At 40.6% G+C, this 22112-nt stretch overlaps 1 protein-coding gene across 6 annotated transcripts in view; it reads left to right on the plus strand.

Moving 5' to 3' along the window:
- The window catches only part of gria4a (glutamate receptor, ionotropic, AMPA 4a), a 128397-nt gene that overhangs the window by 30848 nt on the left and 75437 nt on the right, over positions 1–22112 (plus strand). For all 6 annotated transcript variants that reach the window (XM_079886598.1, XM_079886596.1, XM_079886599.1 and 3 more), the window contains exons 3-4: positions 9070–9309; positions 21550–21734. In XM_079886598.1, coding sequence (XP_079742724.1) covers positions 9070–9309; positions 21550–21734 — 425 coding nt within the window. The remainder of the gene's footprint in view (positions 1–9069; positions 9310–21549; positions 21735–22112) is intronic.

Consider the following 22112-nt stretch of genomic DNA (forward strand, 5'->3'; position numbering starts at 1 on the left):
TCAGTTTCCACCTCTCTTTAGCTCCTCCCACTTGCATGAAGCACTGCGAATGATGTAATCGAGTCGACCTCCCTACCCTCTCAAAATACTGAAATGTTTGTATATATATATATACACAGTGCTATGCATAAGTTGGTCATGCCTTAACTGCAATTTGTAGTATTGCATCCTTCTCATGGGGATTTAATAATTTTTGACTTTTCAGTCTGAGATAAATCTCTTTTTTGGCTTATTTTATTTGTCATGGTCATTGGCATGGAGTACTTTCCATAAGATCATCTCTCAATGCAAATCAAACCAGCTATTAGGCTAACTGAAATAAAACCATGCCAATCTCTAGGTGTGGTGAAGGCTATGTGATGATGTGGGGCTATTTTAATTCCAGAGGCCAAGGGAACTTTATCAGGATGCATAGTATCCTAAAAATAAAATAAAAAAAAATACTTAAAAATAAAAATCTGCCTGCCTCTATGGGAATTTAACATAGGGGTGTCCAAACTTATGCACCCTGTATTTTAAGGAAGAACTTTTATTTATTTACGATACATTATTCATTCACAAAGAAAATTGGTGTCCTTAAAGGTTGGATTTTTCCTAATTTTTTTAATTAAGGCATTAAATTCAATTTCCAAAAGATGATTTTTTATTCCTCTTTTTAGTCAACTTTAGCATGGGTGTCTAAACTTATGCATAGCACTGTATATAAATTGCAATAAACCTAAAATATATTGTTTTTACACACCTTTGTAAATTAGTAGTTCTCCATTTTTAATTTGATTATGCTGTTCGCAATGCATCACGGGATTGTAGTTCTTTCCCTCACTAAACCTGTTAAGTTCAGTCTCGTACCTTTGTATTTTTGTCTGATTTTCAAATACTTTTTTTGCTTCAAATCAAAGTCTGTAGTGTTGTGACACTCCTCGTAGCTGATTGGCTTGATTCATGGCTTATAACTCTTTAATAAAGACTATTTAAAAAACTCTATGGGAAAAATGAATGGAAAAAATACTTCCGGAACCAGCGCTGCTGAAAAAGGGGGCGGGCTCTAACGAAATTGCACCAGGTAGCCCCGCCCACAACGGAATTTCATTGGTTCCTGCGCCTCATAACAGTACATTCTCATTGGCTGTGAATGTAGTCATTTTGCACAGTGAGTACAGAAAATCACACTAAAAATGTGCGTTCCAGGGGTGCGTTTCCCGAAAGCATCGTTAGCCAACGATGATCGCAAGTTCCGTCGTTATCAGCAGTTCAACGAGTTGTGTTTCCCGAAACTATCGTTCCAAAGAACATTCGCAAACAGCATCGCACAGTTGTGTGTTTGGAACGACAGATCTCGACCTGTGGTCAGAAGCAGAGGACTCAATAAATCCTTATCTTGAGCAAAATAAGCAAGCTGACATTCAGTACAATCTATATCTTTTATTTAGAATACATACAAATGCCATTTACGTCTTTCAGTTTGTCGATAGATTTAAAGCGTTGTTTTTGAAGAGTGCGCATGTGCGCATGTGCTCTACTACGTAAGAACAAGTCTATAGGCGCGTTTCCATTACAGATTTGCGCAAAACTTTTGCGATTTTTTCTAAATGTCGTCAAAAATCTATTGCGAAATGACGGCGTTTCCATTAACCGCTGTTATGTGACTAAAACTACATTTTTTCCTCTCGTGATCAGTAAAATCATTCCAAAAACCATGGCGATGGATGTTGGTAGTATTATGTATATCCCAGCCACTGCACTGGCCATTATTATTAATTGAAGGAGACTTATGTGTGTTTTTCAAGCATTAATGGTAAGGAACGACCCTTATTATACTTGTGAGCGCCACATATGAGGTGTTTCTGGGTGTTTCTCCCTCATTTCTGCTTCGAGGTCTTGATTGTGGCATTTATTTGAGGTTTAGAATCCAGTATTCCTGTAATTATTTTGTCTTATATGAGTTTAATAAAGAGCTCTGTCTCGTATTCTGTCCAAACACACCGCGTCGTCTACGTCAGCTGACCTGTAAATGCGCAAAAACTGTTTCCATTGCAGTTTTGCGAAATATTTCTTTTTGGAATCGCCTGAAAATCACCGACAAATGCGAGTTTTTGCGAAATTGACATGTTTCCATTGGGCGTATTTTCAATTCGCAATTTCAATTTGCGCAATTTGAAGGGTAATGGAAACGCGGCTTATGATTGAATCTGGAAATAAAGCAAAATAACTGAGAAAAATGAGAAATAGTCCTCAGATGCAGTGTCTGAAATTTGTAGCAAAACATCTAGCATTAATTCGATCTCAAACAGATTCATTAAAGTAATCCAACACCTGCGTGACATCATTAACCAACATGGTTCAACGACCACTTTGCGACAATATGGTTTCGGGAAACAGAAATGACTGGCTAGTTGATTTCTTCAATGATGTATCGTACTATAGTAGCGAAGCAGCGAGTTACGGCGTTGTACGGGAAACACACACCAGGTTAGGATGTGGTGTCAGAGTAAGAACAGGGAAAGGTGGAATAGTTTGACATCTCTGAATGAATATAATAAATAGAGAGTCCACACAGTTGATCTCAATTATTTCTGTGGTTGAAGGTGATTTCATACATTCATCAGAATGTAAAAGATTGATAAAGTGAGTGTGCGAGTGTGGGCTGACAAAAGGTCAGGTCGACTGGTGTATTAAATTTAGAAGGTTTAGCAGAGTGACATCAGTGTTAGACTGCGTTTTCATCACACCCCTGAAGGTTGTTAGAAAAGCACTCACTCACACACACACACACACACACACACACACACACGCACACACACACACTCTTAAAAACATGAGGCTCAGACACCTCAAGGCTGTGTTAAAAAAGATCCGCTCTTCTCTTTCCCCACAAGACAAGCGACTATAACAGTCACATAACACAAGACCTCTTTTAACAGAGTCAGACAGACAGAGAGAGAGAGAGAGAGAGAGAGAGAGAGAGAGGGGGGGGGAGAGAGAGAGAGAGAGAGGGGGGGGGGAGAGAGAGAGAGAGGGGGGGGGAGAAAGAGAGAGAGAGAGAGAGGGGGGGGGGAGAGAGAGAGAGAGAGAGGGGGGGGGGGAGAGAGAGAGAGAGAGGGAGAGAAGGAGAGAGAGGGAGAGAAGGAGAGAGAGGGAGAGAAGGAGAGAGAAAGAGAGAGGGAGAGAGAGAGAGAGAGTGAGAGAGAGAGGGAGAGAGAGAGAGAGAGGGAGAGAGAGAGAGACATCTCTGATGCCACTGAAGTCGACATGAAACGCTTTTCACAAACCTGACGTAATACTGAGCGAAACGGGATATTCAGTAAGAAGAAGAATGTAGGACAAAAACTTGATTCTATCCATCGGGTTTACTGGATGTTAGATGTTTTTTTATCTGCAACATATGAGAATTTTTTTTTTTTTACAGTGTAAATGAAAATGAGAAATGTTGCCCTGGTAACTAGCTGAAATAAAATAAGCTTGAGTTTATATATATAGTTTATCAGTTCAGTCTTGATCACCTGCTAGTTAGTCTCCTTGGTTAATAATTACATTCAGCTGTCTGTCGTTAAGTTCCCTGTGTATTTATACCCCCCGTTTCTTTCAGTTCATTGTTGGTTCTTGTCTATATGTGAGTAGTTTGTGTGATTGTTCTCGCTGCCTTCCTCCATGTATTATCTTCGTGTTTTTTAAAGAAAGTTAGCGATTAGTCTTCCTTGTCTTCTTTCTGAGAACTACCACATCAGTTGTGACAGAAGAACTGACCTTAAACATAAAGTATGGGCATTTCCCGCATCCATCAAAACCCAACCGATCGTCTAATAACCTGTTTCCAGAATGGCCACTCGATCGAAGAATATGTGAAAGAGTTCCTAGAAATTTCACACCAGGTCAACTGGACAGATGACGTCCTAAAGAACATGTTCTTTGCCACGATCAACCACCATCACCAGCCATCTTCCTCGCCACACCGCCTGCATATCTTCACGTCATGCCTGCACAACCTGAGTTTCTTCACGTCAGGCCTGCACAGTCTGAGCTTCACGTCATACCTATCAAGCCTGAATGTCTTCACGTCATGCCTGCCCAGCATGAACTTCGTCATGTGATACCTTTCGAGCCCTCGACGGGGATGGCCGTCGCCTTGCCTCCCGAGCCCTCAGCAAAGATGGCCACCGACGTCATGCCGCCTGAGCCCTCAGCAAGGATGGCCGCCGCCACGTCAGAGCCTGGGGCATATGGCATCCACAGCAACACTGCTCGGGTTGCTTCATATGAGACCGCTTCAGCACTGGCTTTGCGATCGAGTCCCGAGGTGGGCATGGCAACACGGCACGTTCCGAGTCCCAGTGACTCTGGCCTGCTGTCAGACCTTCACCCCGTGGACGAACCTCAGCTTTCTACGGGCCAGAGTGCCCTCGTGTCAATTGCCTTGAGTTGCTGGCTGTACGTCTCGCCCTGCACCGCTTCCTTGCACTGCTCAGGGGTCAGCACGTACTAGTCCGATCAGACAATACCGTGACAGTAGAATACATCAACCGACACGGTGGTCTACGCTCCTGCCGTATGTCGCAACTCGCCCGCCACCTCCTTCTATGGAGTCAGAAGCATCGAGGTCGCTTCGTACTCCTCGCGACAGCACCTCCCTGACCAATTCCTCAATTTTCCTGCTCCTCGACCTGTTCCTGCTCCTGCTCCTCGACCTGTTCCTGCTCCTGCTCCAAGACCTGTTTCTGCTCCTCGACCTGTTCCTGCTCCTGTTCCTACTCCTCGACCTGTTCCTGCTCCAAGACCTGTTTCTGCTCCTCGACCTGTTCCTGCTCCACGACCTGTTCCTGCTCATGATCCTCGACCTGTTTCTGCTCCTCGACCTGTTCCTGCTCCTGTTCCTACTCCTCGACCTGTTCCTGCTCCAAGACCTGTTTCTGTTCCTCGACCTGTTCCTGCTCCTGTTCCTACTCCTCGACCTGTTCCTGCTCCAAGACCTGTTCCTGCTCCTGCTCCTCGACCTGTTTCTGCTCCTCGACCTGTTCCTGGTCCTGTTCCTGCTCCTCGACCTGTTCCTGCTCCTTGACCTGTTCCTGCTCCTTGACCTGTTCCTGCTCCTGCTCCAAGACCTGTTTCTGCTCCTGTTCCTGCTCCTCGACCTGCTCCTGTTCCTGCTCCAAGACCTGTTCCTGCTCCTGATCCTCGACCTGTTTCTGCTCCTCGACCTGTTCCTGCTCCTGTTCCTGCTCCAAGACCTGTTCCTGCTCCTGATCCTCGACCTGTTTCTGCTCCTGTTCCTACTCCTCGACCTGTTCCTGCTCCAAGACCTGTTCCTGCTCCAAGACCTGTTCCTGCTCCTGATCCTCGACCTGTTTCTGCTCCTCGACCTGTTCCTGCTCCTGATCCTGCTCCAATACCTGTTCCTGCTCCTGATCCTCGACCTGTTCCTGCTCCTGTTCCTGCTCCAAGACCTGTTTCTGCTCCTCGACCTGTTCCTGCTCCTGTTCCTACTCCTCGACCTGTTCCTGCTCCAAGACCTGTTCCTGCTCCTGCTCCTCGACCTGTTTCTGCTCCTCGACCTGTTCCTGGTCCTGTTCCTGCTCCTCGACCTGTTCCTGCTCCTTGACCTGTTCCTGCTCCTGCTCCAAGACCTGTTTCTGCTCCTGTTCCTGCTCCTCGACCTGCTCCTGTTCCTGCTCCTCGACCTGCTCCTGTTCCTGCTCCTCGACCCGTTCCTGCTTCTCGACCTGTTCCTGTTCCTGATCCTGATCCTCGACCTGTTTCTGCTCCTGCTCCAAGACCTGTTCCTGTTCCTCGACCTTCTCCTGTTCCTGCTCCTCGACCTGTTCCTGCTCCTCGACCTGTTTCTGCTCCTCGGCCTGCTCCTGCTCCTGTTTCTGCTCCTTCTCCAAGACCTGTTCCTGCTCCTCGACCTGCTCCTCGACCTGTTCCTGTTTCTGCTCCTCGACCTGTTTCTGCTCCTCGGCCTGCTCCTGCTCCTCGACCTGTTCCTGTTCCAGCCACACAGTCCACCCTGGAGCCTGGGCAGGTCGCCGCACCCGTCTCGAGGCTGGAGTCGATCACCAGATCCAGCGAGAAGTCAGGTCCGGTGAGACAGTTCTCAAATGAGCCAGTTGAGGAGCGCTGGCTTATTAACTGTACCACAGAGCTCATCCCACTCCAGCCTACCACATTCTCTAGCATGGATGACGTGATCCCACCCAATATCTTGCCCACCCCATTGCCACCATCTCCACTGATTCCATCATATTCCCTGGACTTATCTACCCCGCTGGTGTCTCATAGCTCCTCAACTCTGCCCTTGCTACTGATTCCCGCCAGTTCGTTGGCTCCACCTCGGGCTCTTTCGACACCAGCTCGGCTCTGTGATACGGATCCCCAAGCTACACTTCAATTCTCCAGGCCCAGTTCTCCACCTCGACTTGTCAGCCCTTTGGATACGCCTTGGCTCTACGCTCCCTCAGCTCCGCCGTGGTCCATCATCACTAAGACTCCACCGGGCTCTCTCATCCCTCCAGTCCCACCTTGGTCTCTCATCACCCTGGTTTCGCTGTGGACTTCCGGGCCTTCGGCTGTGCCTCAACCCTCCACCCCTTCAGCTTCACCGGGATCCCCTTCCCTCTGGTTCCACCGTAGTCCTCGCTCCCTCCGGTGTCGCCCTGTTCTGCCAGGTCCCCGTCTCCACCTCAGTCTCTCGAGCCGATAACGTCACCTCGGCCCTCCAAGCCTGTGATGTCATCCTTACGGCTTCGCCATGGTCTCCAGCTCGTCCCGCTCCACTGCCATTGGTCGATGCCCAGGCTCCACCCTGTAGGACGTTTGGGACTCTGCGTTGGCTCCTCCCTCTGCCAGTTCCACCTTGGTGTTCCTCTCTGCTCTCCCTTCCTGTCTCCTGTCCATCTTCAGACTCTCCTCGTTCTCCTCCAAAACCCCCTCCCTCCCTCCACAGTTGGACTTTTACATTCGGCTCGAGGTCGCGCCTCGCGGGAGGGTGAAGTACTGTCAGTATTATGTTTTGTCGTGTTCATTTCTGTGTTGGATTCATGTGCTTCAGTTCAATCTTGATCACCTGCTAGGTAGTCTCCTGGGTTACTAATTACGTTCAGCTGTCTATCGTTAAGTTCCCTGTGTATTTATACCCCCTGTTTCTTTCAGTTCATTGTCAGTTCTCATCTATATGTGAGTAGTTTGTGTGATTGTTCTCGCTGCCTTCCTCCATGTATTATCTTCATGTTTATTAAAGAAAGTTAGCATTTAGTCTTCCTCGTCTTCATTCTGAGAACTACCACATTAGTTGTGACAAATTATATATATTTTATTCAAAGTAATGATCTTTTTCATGTTTTAGTTTTCATAAAAACAACTAAAATTCATAATGTTTCATCAAAATAACTTACTTCACTTCAGCAACAACCTTTTCCCCTCAAGTCTCTGATAAGGCATTGTAAGACTTTGGTTTTTACAGTTAACATTGTATTAATAAAATATTATTCTTCCTCCATAATCAGTCCATCCTGATCATCACAGCACTTTTACAAACTGTCGCCTGTGTCTCCATGGTGACTGATATTTTCCCCCTGTGAGTCGAGAGTGTCGTTCAGTCTATAAATAACTGGACAGACGGTTCGTCCTTCCATTAATTGGTCTGTTGATGAATCAGACAGTACATTATGATAGAGAAATTCATATTATTTTTCATCATCAATAATTCCGTCATGCCAACAGAGGGATGGATGTTTTTCAAATTGATGTTAATCTTTTTATCAATATTTTACAAACACACAGACAAATTCTTTAGAGAGACAAAATTGAGTTTCCGAGAAAGACTGTTATGATAGAAACACCTGAGTGACAAATAAAAGAGGAGAGCAAGAACAGTCTGTTTGATCCTGCAGTGAAAAACCAGAGTATGTCATTCATAGAAAACGCAACGTTTTAAACTTACATCAAAGAACCGACAGACAAACTGTGTGAGTGTGTGTGAGCGCCTGTGTGTGAATGTGTGTGTGTTTGCTTGACTCCTTTGAAAATGAAAAACTGACTACTGAAGTCTCTTTCTTTCACTCTCTCTCAGAAAAACGTGGTAAAATGTGTTTATTATTGAACTTAAATCTTACGAAACCTGTCAAGAAACCTGTTTCACCTCAAAATCAAAAGAAGAAAATATATTTTGCATGAAGACAATTATTCCTATTATAGCTTACTGTGCGATTTCTGCCATTTTGACAATTTTTAAATGAATATTAAACAATAATGCAATGTAATGTAATTCAAAAACTACATTATAATGTATAGTATGTGTAATAATATATACACACACACACATAGAGCCTAAAACTAACTTTTTGCTGGTTTTGCAGTTTTGACACCAAAGTTTATATACCAAAATATATATAGTTTAAATATAGTTTATATATTTTTAGATACCAGTGAAAATTCACAATTCTCTATTCCAGTTTTAATACCACAGCTAAACTAGTAGCCTGACTAATATACATTTTAAACATTACCTGAAAACTACTGTTACTTGTCTTTGATAGTCACTGAATAAATAAGGTGTAAAATAACACTGCATAGTCTTCACTGTATAAATTAAACAGATTAATCCTTATTAAAATTACAAAAGTTATTCGGCCAAGAGCAGCGAGTGATATTTTCTTCGTCCTTTTTTGTTTGATTAACATTAAAAACACAGGAATGTATTTATTTTATCACTTTATAGAGTAAGCTATATTTGAAAACTACAATGAAATAAATTCTTTTTTATAAGCGAAAGCACAAAGAATTTTTTTTGTCATATTTCTATATTTTATCTGCAAACAAGGATGTTGCTGTAGTAAAACTGAAAGCCATTCAATGATTCAGAATCAGATTTAATTCAAAAATATTTATATCTAAGAAGTGACTATTAATCTGGTTTATTTCTGAGCATTTTGTTTTGGCTAGTAGAGGTTCTGAATGGCTTGTAACTTTAAAAATTGATTTTCAAAGTTTCAAACCCTGTATTTGTTTGTCTTTCCTCATTGTTCACTGTGTGAGATGTTCTCTGTGCACTTACAGTCTGCCTCTCTTTCTTCGCAGTCTGTTCGCAGTATTCCCGAGGAGTGTTCGCGATCTTCGGCCTGTACGACAAGCGCTCGGTCCACACGTTGACGTCGTTCTGCAGTGCGTTGCACATCTCTCTGGTGACGCCCAGTTTCCCCGCCGAGGGCGAGACTCAGTTCGTGCTACAGCTTCGGCCCTCCATCCGGGGGGCGCTAATGAGTCTTCTCGACCACTACGACTGGAGCCGCTTCGTGTTCCTGTACGACACCGACAGAGGTAAGGAGCGTCAGAAACACACACAACGTCAAAGCTTTGTGTCAGCACTGAACTCATCAGGGGCCCGTAGTTGAACAGACTCAGGGTTACAGGGTTCACAAAACCAAACCAATCAACTTTCTCTGATCCTGAGTTTATGCATAACTATGGAGCACATGCATATATGAAAGTGTGACATCAGTAGTGAACAGCCAATCAAATGCTGTGAAACTGCGATTCAATTCTCTCTTCTGTTGAATATTGAGAGAAAAACATTAAACACATTTCAAATCTGACATTTATTTTGGTTACACTTTTAAGGTGTCATTGTTACAGTGTAGTTATATATTGAAGTACTGAGTAAAATTAAGCAACTACATGTACTAACTATAGGATTAGGATTAGGTTGTGGGTTAGTTGCATGTAATTATGCATAATTTACTGTTATTGATAACCTTTATTTTAAAGTATGTGCACTTACAGTGTACTATAAGGTAACTACATGGGTTAAGGTTAGGTTCAGGGTTAGTACCTAGTTATTACACAGTTATTGTAACTACTATAATAAGTACATAGTATGTACATGGGAAACAGGACTGTAAATTAAAGTGTGGTTACACTTTATTTTAAGGTGTCCATATTACAGTGTAATTATACATTTAATAACTGAGTAATAATAATTTATTTGGAATCAATTATTTTGGGATCAACACCAGATTGCTACTGTACATATCGAAAACATAAATCTATAAAGACAAGACTGATAAACATATAAACAAATGAATATATACTAAAGCTTAAAGTCGAGACACTACAGGTAACATTTATAACTAGCAGATATCACCATGAAACTTTCCCAGTTGATTACCTACATTACCATGATGAGAAAAAAATATATTACAAGTTTTCTGTAATTTAATGTTTAAATATGCAAATTAGGAATGATCTAATTAAATATGCGCTAATTTGCATATATTTTAAAAAAACAAAATCTGAGTATTGGATAAAGCCAGGTTCAAAATAATTTTTTCATTGTGTTCACATATTAGATGGGGAAAAAATTACAGAGGGATTTATGGATATCTACTTTTGTTTTCCTGTAAATCAGAATATACTGTTAATAGCCTTAAAAAATAGATTTTTGCCATGTTTTTTTGGAATAAAATGTTATATAAATCAGGCTAGGAATAATATATTTACAGATTCCTCTGTAAATGTCTTCATAATATAACTAGGTACAAGACTGGAGAGTTTGGTGTATATCGGTGCTACTAAAGTGGAGATTTCGGACTCGGAGAATGAGAGAAAAGTCATTTTGAGAAAACGGGCTTTAGAGATTTATATCAGCCAATGAGATTGCGCATTCAGCCCTTTTACTTTCACGATTGGTTGCTGATAAAAAGGAAATGACCATATTTGGATCCGACGGCATTGTACAGGAGAGAGAGAGCTTTCTAACAGTGTGTGTGATGACATTAAATGAGGATTTAACAACAACTTTTGTTGAATTTATGAGAACTCTACAGACGCAAACAGACGAAGTGCAGTAAAATAAAGACCTAAATGTGTATTTCGGACTTTTTTTCACCACAAGTCTGAAAGAAGACAAAATCTCTATTGGCAAAAGGTTCTTTAATTGGCGTTGATGGTTCCATGAAGACTCTATTCCATTCCACAAAAGGTTCTTTTTAGAATGTTCACTGAAAGCTGCTTTAAAGAGCCAGAAAATGCTTCCTCTATGTTTTGGAAGCTTTATTTTTAAAAGTGCGCAGACATTTGTAGCACATCTATGGTCTAATTCTCTATGTCTGGCATCATGGGAGTCCTGGAGCGAGTCTCGACCATGTCTGTGTGTGTGTGTCAGGCCTTGTAGAAAAGGAGAGTTTCCTGATATGGTTTGCCAGGCTGCAGTTGGCTCTTCTCCGGCCCAGTTTAAGCCCAGCGCTGGGGCCAGTGAAGGCCCGAGATCTCGCTCCTGCTGTTCTTCCACAGCGCGGAGGTCAGTGGAGCGTTAACTGCTCATCCTCGAGCCCAGAGCGACACCAGAGTCATTCAGTCATCCGTGATCTCCCGCTTAAAGGCGAGAAAGAGAAGCTAATGGATCTACTCGCATCCGCTTTCTTCCCTCATCTTCATTTTCTTCATCTCCTCTCTCGATTAATAAGCGCTGAGGCTTGAATTTGACCCCTAGTCGTTCAATATGAGTTGCTTTATCTGAGGAGCGAAGCAGCATAATGTTTTTCCAGTCAATTTTGCTTGTTTTTTTGTTGATTCCCTGCGGTTTATCCGGCTCGGAGACACTTGCGTTGACCTCACACCTCCGTCCACAGATCTGCATTGCGGAAATATCCCCGTCCACTAAAACGTCTCCTCGGATCGCTCGCTAGCACACATGTGAAACGGTTAATCGCAGGGGAACGTCCGGCTTGTCTAGAGACGTTAGCATCAGCGGCAGCGGTGAAATGGAGTCAGGATGCTTGTGGAGAAAATAAATCTGTTCATTTGATTCTCAGCTGATTTAACTAAACAAAAATGAACACTTACATTTTTTCATTAAACTCTTTTATTTTGCTAAAAGCCGCCTTTCTGGCCAGGACTCTACTGAGACTTTAGATGTAAAACAACAAACAACAGTTTGTCTCGTAGCTTGATTAACACAGGAAAGCTTATTAAAAATGCACTTTTATATTTATACAGAAAACAGCAATGAAATTAGCAGAAATGTCTTTGGGGTGTGCGATATTCACAAAAAATGATATCTCAATATTTATGGGATATTGTTGATGACGATTATTAGTTTTTTTTTGCTGATATCTCGGGTTGTTTAGGCCTGTCGTGGAAACGTTTTCATATTCCTCATGTTAGTTCACAGTGACAGAAATTAACTTTTGACACCTTAAAATGATTCCAGGGGCATTTTTACCATTAAAAGATGATTTTTTCATAACCTTATTAGATGAATGCATCATCTTTTTTGTCAGATTTGTTTTTTTTACATATTATTAACAAATCAAATCATCAACAAAATACATTTTTACACTGCAGAAGTGGCACAGAAGATGCAGAATTTACTCCAGGGTTCCCACGGGTTCTTGAATCCTTGAAAGTTTGTGAATCTGAAAGTTCGGAAAGTTTTGGAAAATAAACATACAAAAATACGGATCCTTGAAAGTGCTTGAATTTATTTTGTGCAAGTTTTCTGGAAAAAAAATCCATATTATTCCCTCTGGTCTGCTAATGTTTTATTTTGCCAACACTTCGTGGCCTATGCATACTAGCTTGCTTGATTTACGTTAGTTACGTTTAGTGTTTCCCGCATGAGGTACTTTGTGTTGTACGTTGTCATGACCTTCACGCGCGCACGAAACTACTACGATGGAACCTCAACGTTTCATAGTTTCATGCAAAAGTTAATACCAGATCATTTCAGAATACAGTAAAGGATGTACCGAATATTCTTCAGTTTTATGCAAAACAGAAATACGACATATAGAATATCAGATCTCTGTCATATGTGACCCTGGATCACCCAGGATCTCGAGTCGCATGGGTATATTTGTGGCAATAGCCAAAATACATTGTATGGGTCAAAATTATAGATTTTTCTTTTATGCCAAAAATCATGAGGATATTAAGTAAAGATCATGTTCCATGAAGATATTTAGTAAATTTCCTACCGTAAATATATAAAACATGTATTTGTGTGAGTGAATGCTGCACAATCGCCAACATAAAAACTATAAAGGAGATTTTCTCAATGTTTCCATTTTTTTGCATCCTCAGATTCCAGATTTACAATAGTTGTATCTCGACCAAATACTGTCCTATCATAACAAACCACACATCAATGGAAAGCTCATTTATTCAGATTCCATGTGATGTATAAAGCTCAATTTCATAAAATTGTTCCATGTGACTGGTTTTGTGATCCAGGGTCACATATGGCCAAAAATTAATGCAAAAAGAAGTTGTGTTTAACACATGAAAACTGTAACAATGTGTCTTACAAGTTAACACGATGTAACTTTGCTCTCACTTGAAATGTGTTCCTACATCAAGTCCTTGAATTTGAGGGTATTGGACCTGAAAGTCCTTGATTTTGAAGTTAACCAAGTCGTGGGAACCCTGTTACTCTGCTATTACAATTGCATAAATACTGCATATAAATACTATGTGACTAATGTTTTAAACATAATATTTTGAACACACACACACACACACACACACACACATATATATATATATATATATATATACAGGTGCTGGTCATAATTAGAATATCATCAAAAAGTTTATTTATTTCAAGAATTCAACTTAACAGGTGAAACTAATATATTATATAGACTCATTACATGAAAAGTGAGATATTTCAAGCCTTTATTTGTAATAATTTTGATGATTATGGTTTACAGCTTATGAAACCCACAAAATCAAAATCCCAGAAAATTAGAATATTACATGAAATCACACAGTAATTACACAGTGATACCATGGTCATTGAAGCAGGTTTTGGTTCTTTTGGCAGTGTGGGCCGGTGCAAATCCTGCTGGAAAATGAAGGAAGCATGAAGTGCTCTGGAAATGTCCTGGTAGACGGCTGCGTTGACTCTGGATTTAATAAAGCACAGTGGACCAAAGTCCTCTTTTCTGATGAGAGCAAATTTTGCATCTCATTTGGAAACCAAGGTCCCAGAGTCTGGAGGAAGAATGGAGAGGCACACAATCCAAGATGCTTGAAGTCCAGTGTGAAGTTTCCACAGTCTGTGTTGGTTTGTGGAGCCGTGTCATCGGCTGGTGTTGGTCCACTGTGCTGTCCACTCAACGCAGCCGTCTACCAGGACATTTCCAGAGCACTTCATGCTTCCTTCATTTTCCAGCAGGATTTGCACCTGCCCACACTGGCAAAATAACCAAAACCTGCTTCAATGACCATGGTATCACTGTGTAATTACTGTGTGATTTCATGTAATATTCTAATTTTCTGGGATTTTGATTTTGTGGGTTTCATAAGCTGTAAACCATAATCATCAAAATTATAACAAATAAAGGCTTGAAATATCTCACTGTGCATGTAATGAGTCTATATAATATATGAGTTTCACCTGTTAAGTTGAATTCTTGAAATAAATCAACTTTTTGATGATATTCTAATTTTATGACCAGCACCTGTATATAAACTTTTTTTTTTTTAAATAAAATGCTTTAAATATAAAAATAAAACCTAGAGAGACCATTGAGTCATTCATCCAACTGGTTCATTCAAACGGTTGATTCATTCAGGAATGGATTTATGAATGGCTCGCTCAAAAATGCTGATTCATTTAGAAAACCAAACATTGCTATGTGTTGCTCTGAGACACACAATTGTTCTGTGTCTTTAAACGATTTAAAGAAAAAAAAAGTGAACAATATCTTCACTATGGATCACTACAGCCCTGTGTATGTTAGTGGACGTCCTTTAATACATAATGATCCTCTTCATTTACATTATAACAGCGCTGGAATCTGCTCGGCTTGCAAATGTTAACAGCACAGTTAAACTAAAATCTCCAGTGACAAAGCCATCGGTTCTGGCACACTCACTTTAGCAGAGAAACTGGCCATCTGGAATGGACATGTTTGACCAGCGCTTGGTTCTGCACGAGCCTAATGGTTTGACACTTTGGCCAGTTTCTCACAACTGCCTTTTCTTTTCATGAACACTGCCTGTACACTGTTGGTAAACTCTCAGCATGGCTGACCGGGAGCAACACAATCCTCGAGTTTCAGAGAGACTCTGACCTAGGGCTGGGCGATATGGCTGAAAACTGTATCACGATATAAGTGTTTCATATCGGTCGATATCGATAATTATTGATATTTTTTAGGACATATTTAAAATAAGGACCAGTCCAGGAGACAAATATATTACATTTAAAGATTTTTTATTTTAAACTTAACCTACCTCTGATTATAATCCCATCAGTTATAAAGGCAGAAATGTCAACACGACCATGGACAACTCAAAAGTCTTTCTTCTGTTGAAAATAAAAGTTATTTGGAAGAATGACCAACAGTTGATGTACCCCAGTGACTTCCATAGAATATTTTTCTCCTATGGAAGTCAATGGGGACCAGCTACTGTTTGGATACCCACATTCTTCAAATTATTAATATTAGAAAATATTAGAAGGAAATTAATACAGGTTTGGAACAACATTAGAGTGCGTAAATAATGAGATAATTATTAGTGAACTATCCCTTTAAGGACAAGCGGCAGCGTGTTTACTATTACTACTGTCTCTTTAAGAGCTGCGCGCGACGCGTCTATTATAACTTGTTACACGCATTTAAGCAGATTTTCTCTCAATTTTCTCAAGTTTGCTTTCACTTTAGACATATCCAACTAGTTTATGTAAACCTTGTGTGTATATAACAGTATTAGCACAATAAGACTCGAAAGATAACTAGTCCAGTATTCAGGCGCTGCTGGTAGACAGGCTTTAAGTGCATGTGAGCTTCACATGTAACGTTACGTGCTGAGAAACGCACACGCTAGAACAGGCATCAGCACGCGAATGAACAGAGAAACTGACGACGGTCTTGCATAATCTGCAGACGACATTGGTCTGACTAACGGTCAGACTTGAAGTCAGGCGAGCTGACTTTTCCTATTTTATCAACAATCGCTGCGGCACTCATTTTCTACTTTACTCATCTTCTACTTTCACTCTACGCCAGTTCTGTTACTGAAGAATCCAACACGAGACAACAATATTGCGCAACCATACTGACTGGCTGTTAGCGTGTCACTTCCTACGTTGCTATGTTACTAGAGAGTGAGTGCCTTTGTTCATGCAATCAAACTTGCTTTGCTTTTTTCTTCCGACGAAAAAAAAAAAAAAAATTATCGAACGTTTTATCGAACGCATTTTTTATTGATATTGATTACGTGTCTATCGCGATACATATCGTTATCGTTTTATCGCCCAGCCCTACTCTGACCCAGTCGCAATCCCTTGTCAAAGGCCCTGTTTACAGCTGGTATCAACCCTTTAAGACCGATGCTCCCGTTTGCGTGTCTCTGTTTAAGAGCCGATAGATACCAAATGGCTAGCTCAATAATTATTTTTGCATGCAAAACCAGAGACGTTACACGTTCAGATCAAGCCAAGCGTTGTTTTCTCCCTCTAATGAGTATGCACAAATTGCGTAATATGCGTTTACAACAAAAACACTCATAATACATTGCACATCTTTGCACACATAGACCTGCGATTGATAGTTACGTCTACCGATGGCTCATAGACGTAATTTTAATAAAATATGTAATATGTTTTTGTTTATTGCACTTTTGAGCTATTTATCTAGTTGCTATTGGAAATTACATGCATATCCTTCAAATTGGGGGTGTAAGGATTGTTTTGATGTATGGCATATGAAAATGCTCAAAAGAATGACAGCACAGCATGTAGAAATACTAAAGCCCTATTTGGACAGGATTAACTTTACAAGGGTAGATGGAGTGATGTAACTTTACCACAGGACGTCTGTAATATTAATGGCCAATTCACACGGGATCAGAGATCTCAGTAAAACCAGCAGAAGTGGGAGAGTAACTCGCTTTACACACCGCCGTCACACTCATGTGTGTATTATTGCTTCCTGATATCACGTGCGCTAACACACATAACCTATATTTATATATATAAAACAGTTATGTCCGGTGGAACGATGTATTAATGAACTTCAGCTTGGATTGTGTTGGTAATAGGCACTTATCTAACGCTAAAAGATGTTTCTCCTCTAACAAGTGCTGTCGATCTCCTCTCTGATCTGAATGGTGTGTGTGAAACACTTGAGTTTTGCCACAGACTCGTCCCAGTGTCTAGAACGCAACTGATGCTTCTTCAAGCGTCTCCATACTTGAAAAAACACGGAAAACTACTTTTAAACAGGAAATATTTACGTACATATTTACAGCGGGTCTATTCGCACGGGATTAGGATCACCTGAGGTCATTTTCCCAGACCTTTTTACTGAAGGTAAAGTCGCCGTAATCTTTACTGACATTGTCCGTGATCATCACTGAGATGAGACATTCGGACGGGACTAAAATCACAGAGAAGCTCTGGTGATTATTACTTTACCGCTCCTCTCCATGTTAAACTAGTCCCGTCTGAGTAGAGCTCAAGATATACTCTGGTGGAATTGTTCAATGGCAGGTCATCAAGGGTTAAGAAGCATTTTGATTGATTGGATCACAAGTAGACGAGGCTAAATACAGGTGTAACGGGTCTAAAAGGTTTTGGGCTTGTCCACTGTTCCAGAGGAAGTCGAAAACACATTCGACCGGATGTTTGGTAGTTTAAACGCTCATGTGATCGAATGTGTTCAAACAGCCACTGAACACCGTCTTCTCTCCGTCTACTGAACTAACGCGTGAGCATTATGGGAAGAGCTCGAGTCAGACGGGGTTTAAACTGTCGACTGGAGACACAAGTTTGGTTTGAAGAGGAAGAACGTATCAAGCACAATGTTCTCTCATCATTCCTGATGTCTAACACACACTCACAGCGTTCGGCTGATCTCGTCATTCCTGATGTCTAACACACACTCACAGCGTTCGGCTGATCTCAACATTCCTGATGTCTAACACACACTCACAGCGTTCGGCTGATCTCGTGTGTGTCAGAGCAGAAACTAAGTATGTTTCTCTGTCGTCTTCGGTCGTGTTCACATGTAAATAAGCTTATTTCGTCCATTAGATTGAAAGATCTAAAAAAAAACCCCATATATTTACCCACCCATAGACCCTCCCCTCTAAGAAATCAGGACAGAAGTGGGTGAAAGTGGACAAAAGAGACGGATTAAAACACCAGGTGTCTCTCTCGTCTACTTGTGATCTGATCGACCAAACGCATCTTAACACCAGCTGTAAACAGGGCTAAAGTCTCTCAGATCTTTATTCCCGCCCATTTCTCCTGAATCCAACATGTTGATCACGAGAACTGATAGTTTGCACACCATCTAATCTACCCAGACCTTAATATGTGGACTTGTTAGGAGATGATCAATGATATTTGCTTATGCATGCCTGTATAAATTCAGGTCACACTTTATTTTACAGTGTCCTTGTTACATATGTTACATGTACTTACCATAGTAATAACAGTAAATTATGCATAATTACATGTAACTAACCCTCAACCAAACCCTAACCCTATAGTAAGTACATGTAGTTCATTAATATTACTCAGTACTTAAATATATAATTACACTGTAACAATGACACCTTAAAATAAAGTGTATCCTAAATTCACATACTGTGTACAGAACACATAAGACATGAGTGAGAGGAAGAGTCCATTCTGTCCACACATACACACACACACACACACACACACACACACACACACACACACACAGACTGAGGATTGTGTACAGAGGATTCTCCAGGTCTCTGTTGGCAGTCTGTGTTTACTGAAAGGACAGCTGGTGCTATTTCCTTATTATTGTGTTTGTGTGTGTGTGTGTGTGTGTGTGTGTGTGTGTGTGTGTGTGTGTGTGTGTGTGTGTGTGTGTGAGAGAGAGAGAGAGAGAGCTCATGGTCATCTGTGGTCTGTCTGTGTGTGTTGTGGTTTGTGTTATATCTGTTGCTCTCACATTCAGATGCTACATTTGTCCTGATGTCCAAAGTCCTGCGGTGCGACTAAGGGCCAATTTAAAGGACATCTGTTGCTCTTGGCCGACATAACTGGCACACCGAGGCAGAACACACACGGGACATTTGGACAGGAGATGAAGCCAGAGCGCACACACACAAACACACACCTGTAGAAACACACATGCACACACACACACACAGTCTGGAAAGGTGAAATCAAAAGTGGCAGTAAAGACATTAATAATGTTACAAAAGAGTCTATTTCAAATAAATGCTGTTCGTTTGAACTTTCTATTCATCAAAGAATCCTGAAAAAATAAAATGTATCAGTTTCCACAGAAATATGTAAGGAATAATTTTCTTACATATTTATTTTTCTAATAATTCAACGGCCTGAAGTCAATTATTCCGCTTATACAGTTACCACACCTCGAAACATTGTTCAGATTATGTATTTCAAGACGTTTGTAAAGTTTTTGTCATTAAAACGCTCTTGTATGTAGGACTAATTTCTTACGCATCTAATCCACTGCCTCCGTTGCTAATTCCAAAACGTCATTTTAGAGTTAGTAACGGAGGTTTGAGCCACTGATAGCAGAATAATGCTGGGGACACACGACTAGCTGACACAATCTCTGACTGTTTTCATCGCAGCAGATTTTAAACACAGACTTTGAACACAGACTGAACGCGCTGAACACGCGTTTGGGCATGATCAGTCAGTATCAAATTACATTCATAACCGGCCTTAAAGTGTGTCCCCGGCTTTATGCAGTTATTAGAGAGAGATGTTGCAACAATGAGACAGAAAAGCACGTGCGTCAATATTATTATTTATTTATTAATTCAATTCGTTTTAATTAATTTGTTCATTCTTTTTTTTTCTATTATTGACAGATGACAGTAGACTAAGCCTTTTAACAAGTAAGGCCTATCAATAATTATTTATTTGTTATATTATCTGCAATAATAATCTGTGCTGCAGGATTATCCATTTATTTGGCCTATATTCAGATTAATTTTCTGTTGATTATAGATAGGAATATACTTTATTTATTAAAATTAAACTGCATGTTTCCATTGATTGTGAAGCTAGACATTGAAAATTGCAGATCAAGCGCATGGGGCTAAATGTTTTTTCTTGTTATGAATTGTATCCTATTTTCCGTTATTACAGTTAACTACGCGAAGTGATATGGAACTGTAATGCGGTCAAGACCTGCCTGGAACTACTTTAGCCGTGCGTTTCCCTGAAAATAATGCACACCTTAGAACGTTCGTCAACCAATCAGATTCAAGCATTCAACGGCCCTGTAGTATAAGATCTGATAATAATCACAAATGTTTCTTGAGCATCAAATCATCATATTAGACTGATTTCTGAAGGATCATGTGACACTGAAGACTGGAGTAATGATGCTGAAAATTCAGCTTTGATCACAGGAATAAATTACACTTTACTATATATTCACATAGAAAACACTTATTTTATATTGTAAAAATATTTCACTGTTTTTACTGTATTTTTGATCAAATAAATGCAGCCTTGATGAGCAGAAGATTCTTCTTTCAAAAACATTTAAAAAACCTTAATTATTCCAGACTTTATATTGACCGGTAGTGTAAATCTCTCAAGTATCAACTTTGACTCCCATTTTTATTCAAAACAGACTCAAATGAGACAACTGTTGACATACAATAAGTGTATAGAACTATTATCCGATCATTTGCTCTTGGAAGAATTTGGAGAGAATGGATGAGAAATGATTGAGTTAATCTCTTCTAAAAGTCTACATTTCTAGGAGACGTAAGCAAGCGTGTCTATCCGCGCTCCATTCAATATCTATAACTGAGATGTACGAATATATGCATTATACGCATATTAAAGGGGTGGTTGATTATGATTTGACTTTTCTAACTTTAGTTAGTGTGTAATGTTGCTGTTTGAGCATAAACAACATCTGCAAAGTTACAACGCTCAAAGCTCAAAGCAAAGGGAGATATTTGCTTTTAAAGAAATCACTTTTTAAGGACTACAACAAACGGCTGGTAGAGACTACACCACATTCCTCCCGGGTTAGTGACATCACCAACCCTAGAATTTACATAAACCCCGCCCCTGAACACGATTTATAGATTATCATGACAGAATATGCTAATCAGTGACTAGAAGATAACTACACATCAGCTTCATAAACTCATCAACTAACCGTTCAGAAATGTCCTGTTGCTTCTACATGTTGTCACTTCTTCTCGAGTCTCTCCATCATTGTCTGAGTCCGGTTTGAACATAAAAGACTAAAAGTTTTTGAAACTTTAAGGACACAAGCTCTTGAAGCTCCGCCCCCTGTGCCGGGAGCAGCAGCTCATTTGCATTTAAAGGGACAGACACTAAAAACAGTGTGTTTTTGCTCACCCTCAAAAAGTGACAATTTTAACATGCTATATAAAAATATCTGTGGGGTATTTTGAGCTAAAACTTCATACACACACTTTGGGGACATCAGAGACTTATTTTACATTGTGTGAAAAGGGTAATACCACCCCTTTAAGGTAAAGATATACTGTGGCATTAGAACACACACACATGAGTGTTTTTTGTGGTGTTTTTGCTAGGATACGCGATCCTGCAGGCCATCATGGAGAAGGCGGGTCAGAACGGTTGGCAGGTCAGCGCCATCTGTGTGGAGAACTTCAACGACGCGAGTTACCGGAGGCTTCTGGAAGACCTGGACCGGCGACAGGAGAAGAAGTTTGTCATCGACCTCGAGGCAGAACGACTCCAGAACCTTCTAGAGCAGGCGAGGACCACAGCACAAACATCACAATATTAATGTTCACCCCATTTACTTTCTTCATTGTACACACACTCCCGGTCATAATGTCAATGATTCATCTGTGCACGTTATTCCTAAAAAAAAAAAAGTCTTTATAATGTTTCACCAAAATGTAATCACTTATTTTTTGATTCCTCCAACCTCCATGACACATTATTCACTATCAAACGATTCACTACCCACAATGGATAAAATAAAATGTTCCCCTACATTATTAATATATATATTTTTAATTTTGTGCATGTGGATTTTTTTCTTCTTCACGGAAATACGTCACAATACGGAATAAAATCATTTGCGAATGCCATTTCATATTGATTTTGAAACTATTCTACAATATTT

Source organism: Squalius cephalus, assembly GCF_949319135.1.
Source record: "Squalius cephalus genome assembly, chromosome: 11".
In the NCBI taxonomy this organism is placed as follows: domain Eukaryota; kingdom Metazoa; phylum Chordata; class Actinopteri; order Cypriniformes; family Leuciscidae; genus Squalius; species Squalius cephalus.